Genomic DNA, 19395 nt, shown 5'->3' on the forward strand with positions numbered 1-19395 from the left:
ATTTCAATCTTGTGTGTCATATAGTTCTTTTATTATTGGCCAAACTGGGCTTCCATACATTTTATACATTGTCGTCAAAAGCGGGAGGAAAGTGACAGCACACCTGGATTATGAATTAGCAACTGGCCTGTGACGTAATGCCTCGTGACGAACTCGTAAGTCGTCGCGTATTTCCGACACTCCTCGCGCCTCTTGAGCGTGCCGTGCTGCTTGTATAACAGTAGCGGTACCAGTCGGTCCGGCGGAGCTGAAGGCTGGGATGGTGATGGCGACCGTCGGAGTCGGTGTCTTACAGTCCGTTTGATTGAGGAAAACCAGAATATAAGCTGTGTGTGTGTGCAGCACGAAGCCTGTATAATGGAAGGACGTGCCTTTCCCGAACAAGAACAGCTCCTACAGTTTTTGAGGAGGCTCAAGGAGGTTTTCGACGTCTGTGACGAGGATGCTGACGGCTTCATCCGGGTGGAGCACTTGATGGACCTCGGTCTTCAATTCGGTCAAGGAGACGAGGTGAGAGGCTGGAAGGGACTGGGTAACAAAGGACAAATAGCACATCTGCATTCATATTCGTATAATGTTTCCAATATGGTGAATCTGTAATACGTGGAGCTTTTAACAACAGACAACCTGTCCTGCTTATTAACAGTCACAGGTGTGTTAGAGGTGCCAGCAGCTTATTCGCTGCGGTATGACATAGGACAGGCTACAGGAGACTTGACATCCTCGGTGGTGGCTGACATGCTTTGTCCTGCGTTTCCCATTCACTTAAACTGTTCCAGCCTCACAACATTAGGAAAGCTGAAGACTGACGACAATGGGGGCATTGCAGCCTCTGTAAAATCAGAAAGCCTAATAATGCAGCTTTACTGCTTGTAGCTACACTTTTATCAATGATGAAGGTCTTCTGTAATCCCCCCTGCCCAATAGGGGTTAACTAATACATCAGTCTCAGTGGCTGTATAAAGTCAGTGCGGGAAAAAACAATTCTGAAATCTGATTTTTGCAGCATCATAAAATACATTGTTTAATACAGGTGCTCTGATTTTGTCAGGATAAGAAGCATGTTTGGCTATTTTAAAAACATAGTATTGTACAATATTGTAATATTATCCTAGATACTGACTGTACTAATAGAAGAAAGTGGGCAAATGCAGGATCCTGAGCAGTGCTTTGTTCTCCAGTCTGAATGTTTAGACTGGAGTGAAGAATTTCATTTGTCATTTAAACCTTGGTAAGAAACATACAAAGTGAAATGGCTTTACATTCTGTGTGCAAGATCAGATATCAGCGTGTTTGTGTTGTTCCTAAAACACTGTGATAAATGTCGCCCTGAAACCTTCACTGCAGCTAAACAGTTTGTCCACACCTGAGCGTGTTTAAGGGGATTATGCCAGAAGGCCGAGCCACACGTAGATTTCCACACATAGTTACCGTGATTAACCATCGATGAGCCTTGCTTCAGTGGTCAGAGTTGATCCTGGAGATGCACCATATCTTTGTCATGCTTCTGACCCGTTGAGCTGTCAGGGAGCAGCTAATGAAAAATGTGATGCTATGTAACATTTTATTACAGCCCCAAATATGTGAAGTGATGTAGTATTTTATCAAAGAGTATTTAATATTTTCTGCAGCAGAATTATATAATTTTCCATATTGGATGATGATTTTTGTGTGCCATGATAATAACCCCAAGCAGGGCTATAGTCCCGAACCAGGGACCTAACTATATATATATATATATACACACACACACACACAGAGTAGATCTTCAATTTATTTAGAAATATGCTTGTTGTTGTTCAGGTTTGCATAAATAAGAAAGCTATATAAATAATAACTGATGACTTTAAGTGGGCTTAGTCTGCAAGTGTTTCCAGTCCTTTGCTGATTGAGTTTACATATTTGAAAAGGTGGAGTGATGTCTGCTTGTGACTGTGGAGTTTGCTTTAAAGTGCAACAGTGGCTGAAAACCCAGGACACATCACTAAAAATAGCTCAGCCATGCTAAAATGAAGCTACTTCCTCATGTCGCTCCTCCCCTCGTGCACTTCCACTCGTCTCTGTGCTTTGTCTCCATGGGAACGGGAGCTTCACTAGATCTCCGCAAGTGGATTGGTTGATTATTAAGTAATTAAATGATCTGCTCAGCTGCTCAAAACAACTCAGGAGAACACCAGCAGCTCCGCATTTCTGTTTGTTCCAGCAGCGTCTGTGGATCGTGGGTTATACACACATCTTGTATTATTTCATCATATTTTTGAAGACATATTTCTGTATGTTTTGTGTAGAAATTTACTGCTAAAGATGTACATTTTTATATTTTATCATCTAAAATAAACAAATCCTATTGTGCTCATTTCGACCATACACCTGCATGCCTCTTTATTAGGTATACCTCGTTACTACTGGGTTGGATGTCATTTTGCCTTCAGAACTCCCGTAATCCTGCATGGCATAGAATTATCAAGGTGCAGGAAACTACATGTTGACATGATAATATCACACAGTTGCTACAGATCCCCTATTCCACCCCATCCCACGCTCTATTGGACTGATATCTGGTGACGGTGTAGGCCATTTAAGTGCAATAAACTCCCTGTCATGTTCAAGAAACCAGTTTGAAATTTGTGACTTGTGTTACATTCTGCTGCTCATAAGAGTTGTTGCTGCACATGATCAGCAACAACTCTCAGGTACAATGTAGGATTTATGCTCAGTTGCTACTAAATGGCCCAAAGTGTCATAAGAAAATATTCCCACACTATTAAACTACCAATACCAACCTGAAGGCAGTGCAGGATGGATCCATGCTTTCATGTTGTTTATACAAAATTATGAGCCTACAATCTGAACGTCACGATTCGACCAGGCAATATTCTTATGATCTTCTGCTGTCCAGTTTTGGTGAGTCTGTGTGAACCGTATCCAGACTTTCCTGTTCTTAGCTGGCAGGACTCAGGCCATCTGGCACAAACAACCCTGTATGTTTGGAATCACTTAAATCACATTGCTTTCCCATTGTGGTACTCGATTAGGACTTAAGCAGGCTGTCTTTATCACATGTCTAAACACATTGAACTGCTGCCGTTCGATCTGATCAGATTATTTGCATTGATGTTCAGTTTGAACAGCTGTATCTAAGTGGCTGGTGAGTGTATGTGCATGCAACACTAATGTAGCTTTTTCATTGATCTGCTTCTGACCATAGATAATATAAAGGAGAATGTACCTATAGTAACACCCAGAGACACTAACAGCATAGAGATGAGCATTTCTGTCATCGCCACTTTGGTCTTTGAAAAATAGACGTGATGAGTGAGAGATCGGCCGTAGTAAGATTATGCATGCTTTGGTTAATGATATGTAATTGAATATACTCCAGTTATCCTCTTTTTGACAATTAGAATGATCAGAATTTACAAAATGAACTTCATGTTTTATTCAGCATGACCCAAAACGATTGGTTTATTCTTTTCAATGCAATATGTGAAAAACATGCTCATTTTAATACATAGGCCACCAATACTTCATTGCTGTTGATTTCTTTTTATACATACGAAAACACCTGATATCTTTTCATCTATGTCCACTCAACATGGCAGACTAAACTATTCATCACTTTAATGTGGACACGGCCAACTGGGATCTGGTGAGCTCTCTATTCTATATTTAGACGTTACTTTCTTCCCTCCTCTCACTGTTCCCTGAAGCGTTGCACATTTCATGTTAAGTAGATGGACACCACTATGTGAAACAAGTGCGACATTTATTAGCACAGAATCCCTCTTGTCGCAGTCGCTGGGTCTAATACGTTTCCTGGCTGAAAGCCTGACACTGAATCATTGTTGTTTTCCCCTTTGGCAGAATTATCTTCTCACTGTATGGTAAAAACAATTTTCAGACCAATTGGAAAGGTCTACCGCTGATGTACTGTGTTGTTAAATGTTTGTGAAACACAAAATCTGAGATATGAGAGCCGGCTGGCAAAGAGCACTCCACTCAGAGCTTTTATTTGGGGAAATTAAAAGCAGCATCCATAAACGTAATATGAATCCTTTTAGTTTATTAGCTTCTTGTACTTTTCTTTAGCCATTGAATACAATACTACATTTTATAGTCTTTGTAAAAACATGATATGAAATGTTTCAGCACTCTGAGCTGTATATTTCCATTTTCATCTCTCTTACTTCTTTATATTTTGCACGTTTGCACAATTTTTATGTACCCTGTAGTACTGTATGAAGGTACACGAATGAAAACTTATCTTTGTAAGGTACAGGAAGCGAAGCTAAAAGCGCCCCTAGTAGCAGCGCCCCTCTGTACCTAGTGACAGATTGAGGTACCTGTATAAGTACAAAGAGGTGCTATATTTGTGTGGACTTGGTTCCCCAGTAGCCTCTCGTTGTCTTCCTTTGTTCTTGTTATTAGTTTGAGCTTGCAGCAGTCTCGTTACCCTGAGGTAAAATTAAATTATTGATAATTGTGTCAGGTTTGTGGTCTCGATCTAACTTTCCTCACATTTTTCTGATGCTACATAGAAAAAAAAACCTAATTTAAAAAAAAAAAGAAGAAAAAAAAAGAGTTTTAACCGTAATTTAAAGATGCCAAAGTAAGTTAGTGGGCTGCATTTCTAGTGTGCTCTGTTGGCTGCAGTCTGTATTTCTGTTTTGAGTATTTGTTCCTGAAGCTCTCTCCTGTCTAACCGTCCTGTGAGTGTCAGATCCACAGTGGCGCTACTTTCTGGTTTTGTACAAAATACTGTTGTCGTGGTTTTATTATATACATGCATTAAGTTTTGTTGGCATTGGATGGACCTTTTTTATCTTTTGGATTAAAGTTGAAAATGATGACCCAAGAGAGCCTCTCGTGAATTCTAATGCTGTAAGAGGTTTGTAGTGTCTTCAACATCTTCAACAAATCCCTCGCACAGGCGACTGTCCCACTCTGCCTGAAGTCCTCCACCATAGTCCCCTTGCCTAAGAAGCCCCACATCACCGGCCTGAATGACTACAGACCGGTGGCACTCACCCCAGTGGTAATGAAATGCTTTGAGAAGCTGGTCCGCAGACACATCACAGCAGCCCTGCCCTGCAGCCTGGATCCACACCAGTTTGCCTACAGAGCAAACCGGTCCACGGAAGACGCTGTAGCCACAGCACTCCATGCTGCATTAACTCACCTGGAAGAGCATGGTAGCTATGTGCAGATGCTCTTCGTGGATTACTGCTCAGCTTTTAACACCATCCTTCCACACAAACTGGTGGCCAAGCTACAAGACCTGGGGCTTCCATACAGCACCTGCATGTGGATCAACAGCTTCCTCTCGGGCCGTAGACAGAGAGTCAGAGTTGGCCATCACACATCCTCAGCCCTGAGTCTCAGCACTGGCTCACCCCAGGGCTGTGTGCTCAGTCCACTGCTCTACTCTCTCTACACACACGACTGCACTCCTCGCCACCACAGCAACATCTTTGTGAAATTTGCAGATGACACCACAGTGGTGGGGCTCATTACCAAGGGAGACGAGTCTACGTACAGAGACGAGGTGGAGCAGCTGACGTCATGGTGTAAGGCCAATAACCTCCTCCTCAACACTTCAAAAACCAAAGAACTCATAATAGATTTCAGAAGGAAAAAGGCAGAGATCCAACCACTATTCATAAATGGGGACTGTGTAGAAAGGGTGGCAAGCTTCCGCTTCCTGGGAGTCAATATAGAGGAGAACCTTTCCTGGAGTGTGAACACCTCCGAGCTGCTGAAAAAGGCCCAACAGAGACTGTACTTCCTGAGAATTCTCAGGAGGAATAACATCACACAGAAACTGCTGGTGTCCTTCTACAGAGCCACCATTGAGAGTGTTCTAACTTACTGCATATGTATTTGGTACACTAGCTGCACAGGGGCTCAGAGGAAAGCACTCCAAGGGATCATTAACACCGCCCAAAAGATCACTGGCTGCCCTCTCCCCACACTGGAAGTTCTACACAATGCCCACTGTTTTAAAAAAGACCCAAAACATCATAAAAGACACCTCACATCCTGGCCACTCCCTGTTCGAACTGTTGCCCTCAGGCAGACGGTACAGGGCAATCAGAGCAAGGACTAATAGACTCAAACACAGCTGTTATCCAACTGCAATAACACATCTGAATACTACAAAAAAAATGTCCATCACGCCACTCTTGTGTTAATCTATGCACGGCCTGAAGCATGTGTGTGGGAATGTATGTGAATGTTTTACTGTTACATCTTATTAGTATTTTAAGTATTCTATCTATTTTATTTATTGAATTTTATTGTTTTATTTATATTTTGATATTGCTAGGGATGATGCAATGATCGGGGACCATTCTTCATTTCGTTGTTCTCGTGACAATGACAATAAAGTTTCTGATTCTGATTCAGGTTTTTGAAGTCAAACCAGGTAGACAGCTGCTGACGTTTACATTTAATCCTCTGTGATAACGTGACACTGAACTCCAGGACGTGTCCGTTTGTGCTTCTATAGATGCTGACATAACACAACTTGTCCCACAGTATACCCTCAGCTCTTAACTGGTTATTTTCATCTTTTTTATCCTCACTGAGAAAGCTGAGAGCAAGATCAAAGCCTGTGTCAGAGTAGTTCCACCACTTTCCAGACCCGGAGCTATAATCCTCTTTTGACTTATTTCATCTTTGTGTCAACAGAACAGCGATCCTAAAAGCTTCTTTACTTTTACAAATAAAACTACAAATTTGTCACATTTTAGATTTTAGTTGTCAGAGTTGTCTCACTCCATTTGAGCCTCTGACATCTGACAGTCTATATCAGGGTAGTAGTAGTAGTACTGTCAGAGTACTCATTGTTGCATATGAGGATAAACATCCCAGATAATTTCTTTTTTCCAGGAAATTTTTCCTTTACAACATAGATTTTCAATTATTTTCATAAAATTTTTATATTTTTTTCAGTAATGTAGATACAAATAAATAGAAAAAAGTGTTTTAAGTTCCATTTTGATGTATGAAGATAAAAAAATAAATAAAAAGTGCAGTTTATTATTAATTTTATGCAACAGGATGTTTCCTACTTTACCGTGGCTGGCATCTTCTGGAGGGGAAAACAGGGACTCGATACTTTTTATTCAGTCTGCCACTTTTTCCAGAAAAGTAGGATAAATCTGGAGTTCTTTGTGAAGTCGGCTGTTTGGTTTATGTAATCCGTAGTTACAGGCAGTCTTTGTGAACCTGGACCCTGGTGTCTCTTCAGACGCCTCTAACAGTAAAACGTGGTTGATGTACTTGTGTGAATCGTCTAATATTTTTCTATGCACACCTTTAAGATTTTTGCTGATGTCAGTTAACAAGGGTACGAGTTACCTTCTGTGTTTTTATTAAAGCGGGTTTCCTTTAGAAAAGGCTGACTTTACTTTTGTGTCTGGCAGGTGAAGAAGTTGACAAGGTACCTGGATCCTAACGCTCATGGGAAAATCAACTTCAAAGACTTTTGCCACGGAGTGTTTGCTATCAAAGGTGAGACATGGACTTTGATTGTCCTGCTCTCTGTCATGAGAAGATGTGTGAGCTTTGTAACCTTGTCACATTTAGTTAAAGCTCGGTAAACTGTTTTCTACTATTTAGTTTTCTTGCTAAGCTAAGACAAACATCTGCTGACCTCACACTTGTGTTGTTTATACAGACATCATAGTGTTGTCAGCACTTTCATGTAACTGTCAGAATGGAAACAATCTGCTCCATACTCTTCTTCTAATGCTACATGGCCCATTTTACCTTGAAAATGACAAAAAGAGTTTGGATATTATAAAATGAAACATGTAAACATTGAAGATGATACCACTTTATTCACGTAGCTCAAATTACAACAAATATTCTTACTGGTTTTATTACAGAGGAAACATCTGCTTATGTTATTTCCCCTCTTATTATTTACTTTCCTCCCCACACTTGTCCTCCTAGGTTGTGAAGAAATAATGAAGATGACCGTGGGTCCTCGCAGCCATGCCTCCAGCCAGCCATCTGTCACAGACAATGGCTATATATACCAGGTGATTGGATCTTCAATGGTGCACATAATTCTGTGGCATGATGTAAAAACACACCCTGAAACGTCTCCGTTAATACTGCAAATTATTTTAAAGACACTTTTTAAAGTTTTTGTAAACTCAGATGTCAGAGTGAAAGTGGACATTGTTTACATGGAGTGAAACAGCAATAATTCAGCAGTGAAGCTAAGATCATCGATAACTGTTCATTTAGAACAGTGTTTCTCAAGGTTTCGATTTATATTCATGATAAATGAAAATCACGAGGCACTGATTTCTTACCTAAACACCAGAGTTTAAGTGTCAAAAATATGATATAGTGACTGACTTTTCAGAAACAATTTTTTTTATATAAACCTGTACTGTACTACTGGGCTTCCATACAGCTCTGATGATGCTGCTGGTTCCTAGCATGTGTACTACCTTAAATATATCTCAATTATTTTTGTATCATAAATTTACTGTGTGAAATATATGTTGCTGTGCGTGGCTGATTATGTCCCTCATAGAGATTAGCCTAACTGGATCGTTGCTTAGCAACAAGAGGATGAGCGAGACAAGAGCGAGACGGAGAGCGAGAGAGAGCGAGAGAGCCGAGGTGTGGTTTTGTCCCAGCTAAAGCTTCGCTGTGCTTTCTACATTACTGCTGGAGCTGCAGTCGTATTTATTTGTGTCTAAGCTCTGAGGACACTGAGCCTTCAGGCATTGGGAATACAGTAGATTTTTGTTTTTAGCTCCACCACAGCAGATGCATTCACACGTACACACTCATTAGTGTGATTTGTGACTTTGTATTGGAGATGAGTGAGATGGTGTCCACACTTATTTGGTAAGTTGCACGAATGTGTCAGACTAACTGATTTCTAACTTTTTGAAAGAGAAGATTAGTCCAATAAAGGAAAAGCACACAGACTGGCACAAAGCTTAAAGTTGTTTTTCATTTTATGTGGCGTTTCTGTGTGTGGATGAATTGGGACATATTATGTTATTTTGTGTGTGTATATATATAAATATATATACATATGCTCCCACACCCCTTCATCACAGACAAAAATGTGTTTAATTAATGAGTGAAAGGTGGGTAGCAGTCCCTCAGATGCCATATTATGTCTGTCTTGTGTCTTTATATGTGAACATCCACAATCCAGCAGAATCCTAAGTAAGAACAGAGTATGGAGCCACTGCTTTTACTGGTAATGATGAGAAACTTGACTTTGTGTGTGTGAAAGAGCGCTTGGGTGTGACCTTGTCATGGTACTACAGTGGGGTTAAGCCAGACAGCAGCATGATTTATTAATAATATACTATCTGGGGCACGCTAACTCCCACATGACACTACCTCAAATACAACTTCATCATATTCTGTTCAAATCATGAGAGCAGGTCAGAATACCAGCTGTACTGCTGTTTCTCTCTTAAAGCCGTCGCTTTGTGTCGCTGATTTAAACTCCCCTCTTTGCTTTAGTGATTTCTGGGGAAAATGTTTGGCTCACACCTAAAGCTAACCTTAATGCTAATCACAAAGGTCCAAACATTGGATATTGTTAGTAATATCCAATGTTTGGACAATTAAAGTCATCTTAAATATCTTGAGATCAAACTTAAACATCTGAAATTCTTTGAGTTTGTACGTCTCATACAGTTAGTATGTGATGGGGTATTGAAACAACAGTAGATTACAAGCAGAAACATTTTTAAATTTCTATTTAAACTGTGGTTTAACCCTTAAAACTTCATTGTTTGATTAAATCTGCTAAAATAAGCACAGGAAGGCAAGACTGATTTCTCTAAATAGCCTTTTAATAAATGTAGGCTGACATTCCTGGATCTTATTGCTGGATACGTCTAAATGCAGTGGGATTCTTTCTAGTTTGAGGTCATCTTTGTATTAGGTTTCTTTTATTGATAGTATTTAGTTTTCTGTTTGTGTTGTTGCTGTTAATTCCTTTGTAATTTAAGTCTTGTCATTTTTGCCTTAATTTTTAGTTACTGGTGACCCTGAGCTTATTTTGGCTCCTCGTGGCTTATATCTAGTTGTCTTTCCCTTTCGTTACTTTATTGTGTGTGTATTTTGGCCTGTTTTCTTCCTTTAGCTACTTCCTGCCTTTACTTTGAAAGATTCAGTTTTCCTGCCTCTCTTATTACCTGATTATTCTCAGCTGTGTTTTGTTCCCCAGCTGTTTTCATCGCCCCTCTTCACCTTTTGTGTTTTTACACACAGTGGTTCATGACAGTTTCCTTGTAAGCAAGATTATGATCTTTGCATTTTTTATTTGAAATGTATATTTCTAAGAACTATATATTAAGATGCTGATGATCCGTTGTTCAGTGTAATCAGTGACTAGGCACTGTATCGGACTTGTATCTCATGCATGATTTTAGCTGTTCTTTGAATAACTGTTTACATGTGATTTTAGTAAACATCTCTGTGTGATGATGTGATTTTGAACTCAAGGGTTTCTGCTTTGAAATTGAAAAAAAAAAGTAAAGTTAACTTATAATTCAATTTGTCCTGTTGAAGCGATGCCTTGTGTCTAATGTGACTGTTACTTCTATTTCTGAAGTCCTGTAAAGTTCGATTTTTAATCCTAATTCACATAATTTTTCTTGTATGTTCAGAATGGTGAGGCAAAGCTTGGTCCTCCAATTATCATGTGTACACGGTCCTACCAGGAAAGCACGTGTGCTGATGGCGAGTGCGACATGGACAGCAGCACTGAAAATGGCAACAGCTCTGACTCACTTCACCCAACACGGCAACGCAGGTCAGTCATAACCAGTCTGAGTTGGGACTTTAGGAAGACTTAGAATTTCTTTTGATTGTGGGTTTGTTTTTTTCCCCTTTAATTGTTTTGTTTTGGAATGCAACCCTAGCCGCCTGATTGGCTCAGCGTCTGCGCCCGTCATCTCTAGAGAGGAGCAGTTTGAAGACTACGGTGAAGGGGAGGATGTAGATTTTACTCCCAGCAGCCCTTGCCCTGAAGAAGAAACACGAACAAATGGTTTCTCAGATCTTGGATCCTCGCTTCCCTCCAGGTTGGTGTCTGATGAGAAGGAAGCACTCCCTTAATCGTATGCACACGCAGAATTACATACAAACATATCTTAAGACCCAGTTTTCATGCAGAAAAAGACAAATCAGACTTTTTGGCTGTTTGCTTGTCCTAAAGAGAAAAGCACAGGGCTGTTAACAATGGGCCTGTTTGATTTGAATGCAGTGCATTGTTTTAGACAGTACTGCAAGTTTTCTGAACCATGGCTTGAAAAAGTAGAGCAGGGGTGTCAAACTCAAATACACAGTGGGCCAAAGTTCAAAACTGGAACAAAGTCGCGGGCTAACGTTAATATTTATTGAAATATATTTATTCCTCCAGATTTAAGAAGGAATCTTTTCTTATGGACACGTTTTGCTGAAAAACTGAATATGGAACAAGCAAAGCTTAATACTAAACAATATATATATATTAGCTGTATAATACCAGTAGGCCAGCTCTGATAGTATTTTTGGTATGGCTTCACGGGCCAAATGTAATTAGGCTGCGGGCCAAATTTGGCCCGCGGGCCAGAGTTTGACACCTATGAAGTAGAGACTGGAAGACATTTCATTGACGCATGCCAATGTGCTCTGCAGACATTGCAAATATCTATAGCTAACAGCAAGAAGCTGACTTTCACTTTTTCAGACATGCTTATTTATATTTGATTATATATGTGGACATTAATCAATTCATTCTTTATAATTCCAGTGCTGGCCACACCCCTCAAAAGATGCGGCAGCTGTATAACAGTGAGCTGCTGGACATCTACTGTTCGCAGTGCTGCAAGAAAGTGAATCTACTCAATGACTTGGAGGCTCGACTGAGAAACCTCAAGGCCAACAGGTGGAGCACACATTCACTGATGTTCATTTCTGGGAGTGACCTGGAACTGTCTTCATCCTAAGACTGAATGAATTTCAGATTTTTAAAAAAGAAAAAATGGGGTGTGTTCATCATTGGGGTATCACACTACTCAGCCTTGAGCCCCGGGTCCAAGAGGACCAACGTGGCTACCATGCTAACCGTGGAACACCTGATTACCCTTTCAAGACAGGGAAGCACTTCCGAGTATGAGGCCTTCATTTTCAGTGAGAAAACGGTGGATTCGACCCTCTGGGTTTAGATAGAGATGTTTCAAGTACGCTGCAGTCTTGTTCGTAAGACTGATGGTGTAGCATCAGTGCTAATGCAGGCAGGGAGGAGAGAGCTTAGCCTAAAAGATCAAGCTTTAATTTACCAGTCAGTATAGCACATTTGTACAGTTATCTATTTTTTGGAGCTATTGGTAATGGTAATGACTCTTGCTGCCTCAGCATCGCCCTAATGTCACAAAGCTTGGATTAGCTGTCTTAGCCATCCAGCTAAATCCCCTCTTATTCATTCTTGGCATCAGATGCTGCATCCACATCAAAGGGTGAGCTCGAGTTGTTGCTATAGCAACTGTATCCCAATGTGGCGGGATGACTGGTTGTGAGTTTTTGTGTCTTGTGTGCGAACAGCAATACAGCTGAAACAAGAACACTGACTGTGGTTAAAACTGTATCGTACGGCAACCACAGAAGAACATTGTTTGAAACCACTGTGTGAATGAAAGCAGAGGTGTCATTGCACTAATTTTACTACCAGCAAATAGAGTTGTAGCAAAGGCTTTTGGATTATTAAAATGGATAGTTGAAGCCTGTGTTACTGTCAGTATGTGTGACTCGGTTCCTCTCCTGTTTTTTCAGTCCTAACAGGAAGATTTCCAGCACAGCATTTGGACGGTGAGTGACCTGACGTTCTTACAAAGCACCTTTTTAAATTCTTGCTGCTCTAAATCATATCATAAACTGTTGCTTAGTTTTGGCATCTTTCTCGTTACAATATAAAAAATGCAGCCACTGAAGAACATGGTGGTAGTAGACACTAATGCAAAGCATATACGGGATTTACATGTTTATGCAGTGTAAATATGATGTCTCCTGTTTCTCGGGTGTTTTCTCTCTCCCTGCAGTCAGCTGTTCCAGGCCAATCACAGCGTGTTTGGGTCCAGTCAGGGCAGCAGCACAGAGGATCTGTTCACAGACAGTATCGACTCCTGTGACCTTGACATCACAGAGAAAGTAAACACATAATAATCTTCACCTGCTGGATGATCCTCTAGCTCATAGCACATCTCCAGAGCAGAACAAGGACTACTGTCACAAACTAAGAGTCTAACTGGTGAAGCAGCAGCCTCGTTTAGCTAATGAAAAATAAAAACAATGCTGAAATAAATTGAAGTCTGTGAGGTGGGGAAAATAGTGTTAGTGTGTAGGAGGATGGATCAATTTAAAACGGGTGATTAATTTCCTGTTAACAACGAGCTGTGTAGAGGCATACTGGGAATGTCTGTATGCAAATGAAGAAGATGCTCTTTAACCTTTAGGCCTTACCTGTGTGATGTGTCACTCAGGTCAGCTACCTGGAGAAAAAGGTGACCGAACTGGAAAGTGACAGTCTGGCCAACAATGACCTCAAGTCTAAACTCAAGCATGACAACACCCACCTTGTGCACAGGTAAGAATACTTGAGCTGAGTGGGTGCTTTGGCTGGGTTTGGTTCCTGTACAAAAAGGCGTGGTGTTTATTTTCACACAAATAACATTAATTGCACCTGTTTGATCATTCTTTACAAGTGGTGCAGATATGAGATATATGTGATGTGAATTAGTCCATAGATCTTATATAAACCTGTGCAGCATTTTGGTTCTAGCTAACTAGTCTGTACCAGTCTGAATGACCTCTGTGTTTTTGCTTCCAAGGGTTCATGAGCTAGAGGAGCAGGTGAAGGATGCAGAGACAAAGTCTGCAGAGAGTCTCAAAGAAGAGGTGAAGAAACACCGGGAGGCTTACACCAAGATGGAGAGAGATAGAAACACAGAGATAGAGCTGCTCTGTAACAGGTAAACTAACCAGCAATTTACCTGAAGGGAAGTTTCCCCCATAATCCAACTCCTAAACAGGCTGGTGCTAGATTTGGCTCTGATACAAGATCAACTACACATCTGCTGTTAAGGCAGGCATTCTGTAACCATAAACTACCACAGACACTGATTGGCTGTAGGTCTCATGAAATGAAACTGCTGTTACCCTTGTTACCCTGCCGTTGCCTGCTATTAAGACAGGAAATAAGGAAATGTGCAGCGCAAATTTACAAGCTGCTGTGCTGATCAAAGACGGTCAGCGTTCTGGCACTTTAAAAACACCAAGCCTTACTCATGTCTTTTAACCTCCTAGGGCCTGGCGTCCATATATGTGGACATCACATTTTGGGTTGTCTAGACAAAAATACTAAATTGTGCTCTACAAGGGCCTGATATCCGCTTACAGGGACATTATACTGCCACTTCTATCAACATTTACAACAAATGTCCTCATTTTAGGATCTCATTTATCTCAGAAACAAAAATCTGGTAAAAAACAATACAAAACAGGTAATTCTTTTTATATTCATCAGGTCCCAATCAGCCCAAATAGCAAAGAGAAATTGAAAATGCATGCCATGAAAGAGTTCAGGTCTTAGGAGGTTAAAGTTCACTGGGGTACCTGTGATACCAAACTAAAGCTGTTTGCGTTTGTTCACCCTAAGGTTACAGCAGTTAGAAGAAGAGAATACAGAGATGAAGTTGAATGTGTGCAGACTCAAGTCTCAGACTGAAAAAATGGATCAGGTATGCTGAAGTATCTTCCTGTGTCATCATGATGTAATCCTTTTTATATAAACTTCATGAGTAGTTTCACCCTGACAAGCTTTTTTCTTTTAGTTTGTCTGTACTCATCTTGGTTGCTGCTAGGTTTCCATATCTCAAATGTTGCGAATTTTCCTACATATATCATAAAAACATGAGTGTTTCTTTTTCTCAGCCACTGTTTCCTGACTTGTGTATTTTGCAGGAGAAGCAGAGGGTGACAGACAAACTGGAGGACACTAGTTTGAGGCTGAAAGATGAGATGGACCTGTACAGGAAGATAATGGACAAGCTCTGGCAAAACCGCCACGAGTTTCAGAAGGAAAAAGAGTCCATGCAGGAGGTGAGACACTCCTCCCAGGCAATCATTTCTATGAAAATAACTTCATTTCCCGCTGTAGTCACCAGGTAAGATAAGAAAAGGTTAATGTGGAACATGTTAGAGTTGTTTGACCGACTGTTTTGTCTGCAGCTGATTGATGATCTCCGTCGGGAGCTCGAGTATCTGCAGTTGTTTAAACTGGAGATGGAACATCCTGGGAAAGGCAAGGGGCTGTCTGAGTTTAACGCCAAAACCAGGGAGATGGAAATGGAACATGAAGTGAAGAGACTGAAACAGGTCCACACAGAACACACTCATCCTTGTTCTTTCTCTTTCTCTTCTACTTTTAATTCCACAATGGTCAGATTTGTGTCATTTCATTTATTTCTATTTAATCCACACAAAAAATAAATTCTTGAAACATGCATATATCCAAACAAGGAGCTGCTTGTTAATGTGTATTGGGAAGTAGCATACTGAAGTAGAACTCCCAAACCTGTGTTGATACACTGATGGATCGCTCAGTCCTGCTAACTTTACTTTGCTGTGTAAAAGTCCCATTCTGACCACCTGTAACGTGCGCTCCATTTCGTAACTGCTCTCACATCAATTTCGGTTTATGTTTATGTTGAGCTGCAGAGAGGCCAAATATTAGTCTTTAGTTGTAAAGTCCACAGCAAGCCCAAAGGCGCTTTGTCAGGTCAGAAATGCTCTCTGTTGTGTCCTTGTCTGTTTTTCTCTTCCCAACAGTCACAGGGTAATCTCCAGTGTTGGGCAAGTTACTTTGAAAAAGTAATTAGTTGCAGTTACTTTTTTGAAGAAGTAACTAGTAACTTAGTTTACAATATTATAAAAGTAACTAATTACTAGGAAAAGTAACTATTGCGTTATGGTTAACCCTCTGGGGTCCAGGGTGGCTGTTTTTGACTACTTTTGATTTTACCGCTTTAAAAGGTGTTTACCTCGCCTTGTTTGGTATCGTTCTTTTCAGCACAACCTCACATGTCTGAATTTACAGTTTGTTTGTTTTTTCATTTTGAAATACTGCATTAGCACAATTGATCCGAAATCAGACAAAAAACAGAGTAGAAAAAAGTTGCTTTTTTTTACTGTAGCAACCGCAAACGAATCATTTTCATAATTTGAAATGCAAATATACATTGTAAACTTTACAAATCTATGCACAAGTTTTGCAAACCACAAAGTTGTATGCAGCTATTTACCTTAAAAAAATTTTACCATTTCAAACTATTTACAGAACAATCAGGTGTTCTACATCAATCTAGATGCCACACAAACTATTTGTGCAAAAATAATTTCTGTCCACCATGAGATAAAGGAGAACATCACAGGCCTGATACCTGCAGGCCTGACAACAGGAGGTGTATCACTCGTCCTGTTTTCTACCTGGAGACAGCGTTTATACTGTTATCTGCCTTTGGTGGCTTTATGGCAGCAACTCACTGTTCTGACACACACAACAAAACTATCCACTACACTACACACTAACTGGGATTTGCTATGTCATCTTAAATTGGTCATGTGATTGGTTTAACCATGACTACTCTATTCTTTCTCAGCCAATCAGCAGCACCTGTGCGATTGTTTCGCCCCATATCTCCCAGTAAGCTGAAGACAGCTTCAACAGTCTGTGTTGAAAAATAGTTACTGAAAAAAGTAACACCGTTACTTTTAACGCCATTATTCCCATCACTGGTAATGACCATTCATTTGGGCTACCCTGCATTTCCCTGTTAATACCCAGTTTTGCCAAACTGGCATTGGCCAGCGGTGGTTTCATACTTGATCAAATCATTAAAACAATATTTTCATGAAGTAAAAATCTTCCTTTCAACTCAGAAAAATTGAAGAGAAACCCAAGTGTATGTGATGTTTGGAGGGAGAGTGAGACATGCACCCACAGTCAATGGATATGGCTCGGTTATATTTGTGAGATTTTTCAAGCTCACTGCTTTCTCAAATTCACACACACATCGAGTCAGGACCGGGTCCTTTGTGTCTGTAGGAGAACCACAAGCTGCGCGATCAAAACGACGACCTGAACGCTCAGATTCTCAGTCTGAGCTTGTACGAGGCCAAGAACCTGTTCTCCTGTCAAACCAAGGCCCAGTGCCTGGCAGCTGAGATTGACAACGCTTCCAGAGATGAGGTTGGTCTGTTACTGTTGGTTGGATGAAATGGTTATTCTTGATATAACTGCGCTTGTAATGCATTCCTCTTCTCGCTCAGCTTGTGGATGCTTTGAAGGAGCAGGAGGAGATCAACCTGCGTCTGAGGCAGTACATGGACAAAATCATTTTGGCCATTCTCGACCACAATCCTTCCATCCTGGAGATCAAGAATTAAACACAATGCACATTTGTATTAGTGAAGCTGTGCTGATCTACCGTTACCTTTAGTCCGTAAAGTTGTAATCCATAACATTCCTGTCCTGGCTGAAGCTGATGGAGCTGCTTACGCTACAGACAAACACATTCGCATTGTTCACTCAGTGATGTTTTTTTTTTCACAGATATTGTGCACGTTTGGTCCCCCCTGTGAGATGTAAATCTTAAGCTGCAGTACAAAATGCAGGAAATGTTCTGTTGGTGGACATAAATATTTTTTCCTGCTGAACTGCAGCAAACAGTTCACATTAAAGCTTTCCTGCATTTCAGCATCAACTCTTTGGGTATCATTGCTTTTACTTGGAAGGTGACACTAACCCTGGATATTTAATCCCTTTAATGTGTGACCACTTTGAATCTGGTAACACATTTTAATGTGTGGATGTTACCACAAATTACTGATAATGCAATAAATGGGCAGTTTTTGGTTTGGGTACAATCAGAATCTGATGTCACTAAAAAGTTAAGGATTACAACTTTACATTGCAGCTAACATTCTGAATGTTTGACACTTGCACACAAATGTATGTACATTACCACAGCAGCTGGTCTCCACATCCACCCGAAGTAAACGCCTCTTTATAAGGAATCACTGTAGAGCAACTTTGCCATTTTAATCTTATCCACCGATGTTTATCACTGTATGTTTGAAAGTACATAAAAGAAAAGCATCTTTCCTGTATGTTATGTAATTTGGACAACTGTCTTTGACTCACAGGCACCAAGTGGAAAACAGATTTAAGAAGTGAAGCAAATAAAATGGGAAGGTGAACCGTTTCTGTAGTAAAATCAGAAACGAGTTGTTCTGTAGAGATTGTCGATAGCTACACAGTACATGAACACTGATGTAAGCCTTTCTGGTGACACTCAACTTTTCAGTTCTTGTGATCATTTGATTGCGTTTCTAACCCTTTAATTTAGCTGTTTGAACACAGCCGAATGTTTACATTGAACCATATGCTTTTATATCGGTTTTCAGTAGTAGTTCCAAATGTTAATGTCACTAACTACATGAAGCCTTTGCTTTCTGAAGACTTTTCACTATAGAGATATTTAAAGGTGCCAATGAACAGAATTATGTGCCAAATCATTTGTTTTCCACAAATAATCTAGTAGATGAAGAGCATCATACTGCAGAGCTGGATGGCTTACATGTACTTGTATATTAGCCAAATTAGCATGTGTATCTATGAATCCAGAACTGTAACATGCATTTATTAATAAATGTGTAGAAATGTGCGCACATCATAAAAACTGCAAGTCCAGATCGTGTCGTGCTGTTCTGATCTGAGCTTATTCCAAATTTTCTCACCAAACATGAAAATATTCAGGTTCAGGAAATTGTATTTAGCTTTGCAAGGAAATGAATACATGTGACACATGTGGTGAAGCTCGAGGATTTTAACAGTGTGAACTAATGATGTTCTTTGCATTGAATATAGATTACAAGAAAACTCTGTGGAGCACCTTTAAAATCAGGTTCTGCACTGTAGCCCAACTATGAAAGCACATAGCACGTGATATAGTAACACACTTGTTTCGTAGGCAAAGTTTATATACCTGGAACAATGATTTTAAAATAGGGTGTAAACATTCTTGTTCTGTCAAAATTCACATGTTCACATTGATTTCTTTTATTTTTGTACCACACATGGAGCAATGGGTGACTAGATGTGTAAATAAAATCCATTCGCTTAGCACCACAAAGTTGGTCCTGGTTGCTTATTCGTAGTCTTCTTGTCTTGTTACTGGGTACAAAGTAACAAATATGTTAATGCAGGTGTGATGTCATGTTGTACACAGAATGATAGGAATTCTGTCCAACCTCAGTTGGGACATACATACAGTCAATTTATGTTGGAGTTTCAATAGC

At 40.2% G+C, this 19395-nt stretch overlaps 1 protein-coding gene across 1 annotated transcript; it reads left to right on the plus strand.

Annotated features, from left to right (window-relative positions):
* Window positions 1-114: 114 nt before the first annotated feature.
* Window positions 115-19229, plus strand: rab11fip4a (RAB11 family interacting protein 4 (class II) a). Its single transcript, XM_005747295.1, has 15 exons — window positions 115-510; window positions 7428-7515; window positions 7960-8048; window positions 10665-10810; window positions 10920-11081; window positions 11792-11926; window positions 12811-12846; window positions 13077-13185; window positions 13518-13621; window positions 13866-14006; window positions 14693-14774; window positions 14998-15135; window positions 15265-15411; window positions 17141-17284; window positions 17365-19229. The coding sequence occupies exons 1-15, from the start codon at window positions 358-360 to the stop codon at window positions 17479-17481; spliced, it is 1791 nt and encodes a 596-aa protein (XP_005747352.1). The 5' UTR covers window positions 115-357; the 3' UTR covers window positions 17482-19229.
* Window positions 19230-19395: the final 166 nt, after the last annotated feature.

The sequence above is a fragment of the Pundamilia nyererei genome, unplaced genomic scaffold (genome assembly GCF_000239375.1).
Source record: "Pundamilia nyererei isolate P.nyererei 1_Seehausen unplaced genomic scaffold, PunNye1.0 scaffold00193, whole genome shotgun sequence".
In the NCBI taxonomy this organism is placed as follows: Eukaryota; Metazoa; Chordata; class Actinopteri; order Cichliformes; family Cichlidae; genus Pundamilia; species Pundamilia nyererei.

What these genes read in the sequence shown, in the direction of transcription:
- rab11fip4a (XM_005747295.1), top strand. Translation starts at nt 358, where the DNA reads ATGGAAGGACGTGCCTTTCCCGAACAAGAACAGCTCCTACAGTTTTTG. An exon ending in AACACCCACCTTGTGCACAG is followed by an intron (nt 13,622 to 13,865) that starts GTAAGAATACTT and finishes TTTGCTTCCAAG; the next exon opens with GGTTCATGAGCTAGAGGAGC. An exon ending in AGACTGAAAAAATGGATCAG is followed by an intron (nt 14,775 to 14,997) that starts GTATGCTGAAGT and finishes TGTATTTTGCAG; the next exon opens with GAGAAGCAGAGGGTGACAGA.